Source organism: Salmo salar, chromosome 09 (genome assembly GCF_965601325.2).
Source record: "Salmo salar chromosome 09, fSalSal1, whole genome shotgun sequence".
In the NCBI taxonomy this organism is placed as follows: domain Eukaryota; kingdom Metazoa; phylum Chordata; class Actinopteri; order Salmoniformes; family Salmonidae; genus Salmo; species Salmo salar.
In genome coordinates this window covers 33,177,501-33,182,435 of record NC_138299.1, presented here as the reverse complement: position 1 = coordinate 33,182,435, position 4,935 = coordinate 33,177,501, and the positions used below count along the sequence as shown (strand labels likewise).

At 41.6% G+C, this 4,935-nt stretch overlaps 1 protein-coding gene across 1 annotated transcript in view; it reads left to right on the top strand.

Annotated features, from left to right (window-relative positions):
- The first annotated feature begins 3,099 nt into the window (after positions 1-3,099).
- The window catches only part of LOC145857941 (HEAT repeat-containing protein 5A-like), a 4,914-nt gene continuing 3,078 nt past the window's right edge, over positions 3,100-4,935 (top strand). The window contains exons 1-3 of the mRNA XM_082955489.1: positions 3,100-3,145; positions 4,004-4,229; positions 4,907-4,935. The exon at positions 4,907-4,935 is cut by the window's right edge and continues 110 nt beyond it. Coding sequence (XP_082811615.1) covers positions 3,100-3,145; positions 4,004-4,229; positions 4,907-4,935 — 301 coding nt within the window. The remainder of the gene's footprint in view (positions 3,146-4,003; positions 4,230-4,906) is intronic.

The following is a 4,935-nucleotide window of genomic DNA, read 5'->3' as shown; positions in this document are numbered from 1 at the left end:
GCATCTAAAGCCATGACATCATTTTCTGGAATTTTCCAAGCTGTTTAAAGGCACAGTCAACTTAGTGTATGTAAACTTCTGACCCACTGGAATTGTGATTAAGTGAATTATAAGTGAAATAATCTGTCTGTAAACAATTGTTGGAAAAATGACTTGTGTCATGCACAAAGTATATGTCCTAACCGACTTGCCAAAACTATAGTTTGTTAACAAGAAGTTTGTGGAGTGGTTGAAAAACGAGTTTTAATGACTCCAACCTAAGTGTATGTAAACTTCCGACTTCAACTGTATGTCAGTTAGGCTCTAAACCCCTTGTAAAGCGGATTAATGTACTTCATTTTAAGAATTTATTTGGCCACTTTAGTTGTGATACAAACCTTATCAAAACTTGGGCTAGGCTACAAGAGATGTGCGACTATGATTCAAAAAATTAAACAAAAAAAAGGCAGTTTCTTATGCTAGGCATCATTCACCAGTAATAGGTTAAATCAAGACTATTCTTGATTTAATCTTGTCTTTACATATACTAAATAATATATGTGTGAAATTTGTTTTTATTTAGGATGGACCCTTGTGATGCACTTGTCTCAAAACAGGGGCTTTGGGGTCTTTGGCTGTGTTTCTGTACAGCACTTTGTGACATCGGCTGATGTAAAAAGGGCTTTATAAATACATTTGATTGATTGATTGACGTCATCTTAACTAGCAAATGGAGGACTCTTTTTAGTAGAGGCCATCACTCTGTTTTCTCTTGTAATTGCATAGCCTATAGAAATGTTGCGCAACATGAGCTCATGGTCTCTCATGAAATGTTTGATTAGATTTTCAAATACATTTGCATTGATGTCAGAGTGATTAGAGGGACACTAGAGTGCTGAGTACCAGGCAGTTAGCAAGTTTGGTAGGCTACTAATGACCATCAGCAACATCAGAGCTTGGAGAAGCCTAATTACCGTGACTAAACGGTCAAGTGGAATTTGACTGCCTTTACGACTCGTGACCGCCAGTGCGGCCAGCCCTAGTCATGATTCTTTTGAGACCCACTGCAATCTTCCTCTGCTTTTCAGAAATACAATTCATCAAAATAAGACCACTCCTGGTCACTCTGACAGACTCCACTTTTCCAGGTGCATACTTCACCATTTTCAACACCTCAAAACGGGTTTCCCACATATGCATCCTTACTCAACAAACGCATCCCAACAAGAAGCGATTCATTATCATTCATAAACGTATCCTCCACTCCAATTTTCGACAATTTCCTTTTTGTTTCAGTTTTCAATACCTTTGTTGTCCATTCAGAACATTCATCTTCACCAAATTTACTCGACGCGCTGCTTAATTCGAACTCAGCATCCACTTCCGCCATCTTTCCTTCAGGCTCGACCTTTCCGGATTGTGTTGTCATTGTCCGTCTCCCTTTAAAAACAAATGAATAAAAAAATAAAATAATACTTGAATAAATAAAAAAGCCTGCTTTGGGGGAGGGACCGAACAGGGCCAGAGAAAGAAGCAGAGCCCCACACGAGCTGTAGTGTTTCAGAGATTTGGAAAAAAATGTCAGATTGTATATTTAAACTAAACAAAATATAAACACAACATGCAACAATTTCAAAGATTTTACTGATGTACTTTATATGAGGAAATCAGTCAATTGAAATAAATAAATTAGGCCAGAATCTATGGATTTCACATGACTGGGAATACAGATATGCATCTTTTGCTCACAGATACCTTAAAATAAATGGGCCTCAGGATCTTGTCACAGTATTTCTGTGCATTCAAATTGCCATCGATAAAATGCAATTGTGTTCGTTGTCAGTATGCATGCTCATACCATAACCACACCGACACCATGGGGCGCTCTGTTTACAACATTGACATCAGCAAACCGCTCGCCCACATGACACCATACATGTGGTCTGCGATTGTTAGGCTGATTGGAAGTACTGCCAAATTCTCTAAAACGATGTTGGAGGCGGTTTATGGTAGAGAAATTAAAATTAAATTTTCTGGCAACAGCTCTGGTGGACATTCCTGCAGTCAGCATGCCAATTGAACGCTTCCTCAAAACTTGAGACATCTACGGCATTGTGTTGTGTGACAAAACAGAACATTTTAGAGTGGCATTTTATTGTCCCCAGCAAAAGGTGCAGCTGTGTAATAATCATGCCGTTTAATTCGTTTTTGATATGCCACACCTGTCAGGTAGATGGATTATTTTGGCAAAGGAGAAATGCTCACTAAAAGGGATGTAAACAAATGTGTGCATATGGAACATTTCGGTGATCTTTTATTTCAGCTCATAAAACATGGGACCAACACTTTACAGTAGTGATGAATCTCTCCAGTTTGAGCCATGAGAGATTGACATGCATATTATTCATGTTAGCTCTCCGTGTACATTTAAGGACCAGCCGTGCTGCCCTGTTCTGAGCCAATTGTATTTTTCCGAGGTCCCTCTTTGTGGTACCTGACCACATGACTGAACAGAAGTCCAGGTGTGACAAATCTAGGGCCTGTAGATCCTGCCTTGTTGATAGTGTTGTTCAAAAGGCAGAGCAGAGCTTTATTATGGACAGACTTCTCCCCATCTTAGCTACTGTTGAATCAACATGTTTTGACCATGACAGTTTACAATCCAGGGTTACTCCAAGCAGTTTAGCCCCCTCAATTTGCTCAATTTCCACATGATTTATTACAAGATTTAGTTGAGATCTAGGGTTAAGTGAATGATTTATCCCAAATACAATGCTTTAAGTTATTGAAATATTTTGGACTAAATTATTCCTTGCTACCCATTCTGAAACTAATTGCAGCTCTTTAAGTGTTGCTGTGATTTCACTAGCTGTAGTAGCTGACGTGTATAGTGTTGAGGCCAGTGGCATGTCATTAGTAAAAATTGAAAAAAGTAATGGGCCTAGACAGCTGCCCTGGGAAATTCCTGATTCTACCTGAATTGTTGGAGAGGCTTCCATTAAAGAACACCCTCTGTGTTCTGTTAGACAATTAACTCTTTATCCACAATATAGCAGGGGGTGTAAAGCCATGACACACGGACATATTCAATCTCTCCCTATCCCTGTCTGCTGTCCCCACATGCTTCAAGATGGTCACCAATGTTCCTGTTCTCAAGAAAGCCAAGGTAACTGAACTAAATGACTATCGCCCCGTAGCACTCACTTCTGTCATCATGAAGTGCTTTGAGAGACTAGTCAAGGATCCTATCACCTCCACCCTACCTGATACCCTAGACCCACTCCAATTTGCTTACCACCCCAATAGGTCCACAGACGACACAATCGCCATCACACTGCACACTGCCCTATCCCATCTGGACAAGAGGAATACCTATGCAAGAATGCTGTTCATTGACTACAGCTCAGCATTTAACACCGTAGTACCCTCCAAACTCGTCATTAAGCTCGAGACCCTGGGTCTCGACCCCACCCTGTGCAACTGGGTCCTGGACTTTCTTACGGGCCGCCCCCAGGTGGTGAAGGTAGAAAACATCTCCACCTCGCTGATCCTCAACACTGGGGCCCCACAAGGGTGAGTTCTCAGCCCTCTCCTGTACTCCCTGTTCACCCATGACTGCGTGGCCATGCACGCCTCCAACTCAATCATCAAGTTTGCAGACGACACTACATTGGTAGGCTTGATTACCAACAACGAGACGGCCTACAGGGAGGAGGTGAGGGCCCTCAGAGTGTAGTGTCAGGAAAATAACCTCTCACTCAACATCAACAAAAGAAAGGAGATGATCGTGGACTTCAAGAAACAGCAGAGGGAGCAACCCCTCATCCACATTGATGGGACAGTAGTGAAGAAGGTGGAAAGTTTTAAGTTCCTGGGCGTACACATCATGGACAAACTGAAATGGTCCACCCACACAGATAGCATGGTGAAGAAGGCGCAACAGCGCCTCTTCAACCTCAGGAGGCTGAAGAAATTTGGCTTGTCACCTATAACACTCACAAACTTTTACAGATGCACAATTGAGAGCATCCTGTCGGGCTGTGTCACTGCCTGGTACGGAAACTGCACCGCCCTCAACCACAAGGCTCCCCAGAGTGTGGTGAGGTCTGCACAACGCATCACCGGTGGCAAACTACCTGCCCTCCAGGATACCTACAGCACCCGACGTCACAGGAAGGCCAAAAAGATCATCAAGGACATCAACCACCTGACCCACTGCCTGTTCACCCCGCTATTATCCAGAAGGCGAGGTCAGTACAGTTTGATTAAAGCTGGGAATGAGAGACTGAAAAACAGCTTCTATCTCAAGGCCATCAGACTGTTAAACAGCTGCTGCCAACATACTGTCTCAAATCTCTGGCCACTTTAAGAAATTGATTTAATAAAGGTATCACTAGTTACTTTATATAACGCCACTTGAATAATGTTTACATATCCTACATTATTAATCTCATATGTATATACTGTATTCTACACCATCCACTGCATCTTGTCTATGCCGTACGGTCATCGCTCATCCATATATTTATATGTACATATTCTTATTCATAGTCGTTGTGTAGTCGTTGTGAATTTGTTAGATTACTAGATATTACTGAATTTCATTACGTAGGTGTGTGTGTGTCTGTCTGTGGTATCTGTCCTCTGCTATGTGATCAGAGCAGAGTTTTTCTGCTGTTTCTTTTCACTCAATGAGGAACTAAATAGTGTTTGTGGGTTGGTGGTTTTCCTTTGAAAGTGAAATCCAGCCCTCACTTTTTTTTCTTATAGTTCTATGTCCCTTTTTAGCTGTCTTTATCACAGCGATAGGTTTGATACTTTTTTATTAAACTTTTTAAACTACATTTGAGTGACTGTGTGACTGCTGTTACAATCATTTTGGTTCTACCTCAGGTTCTAAATGATTAATCTCCTGTATCCTGGACAGGACCCAGATTCTGGAACAGTTTACTGAGT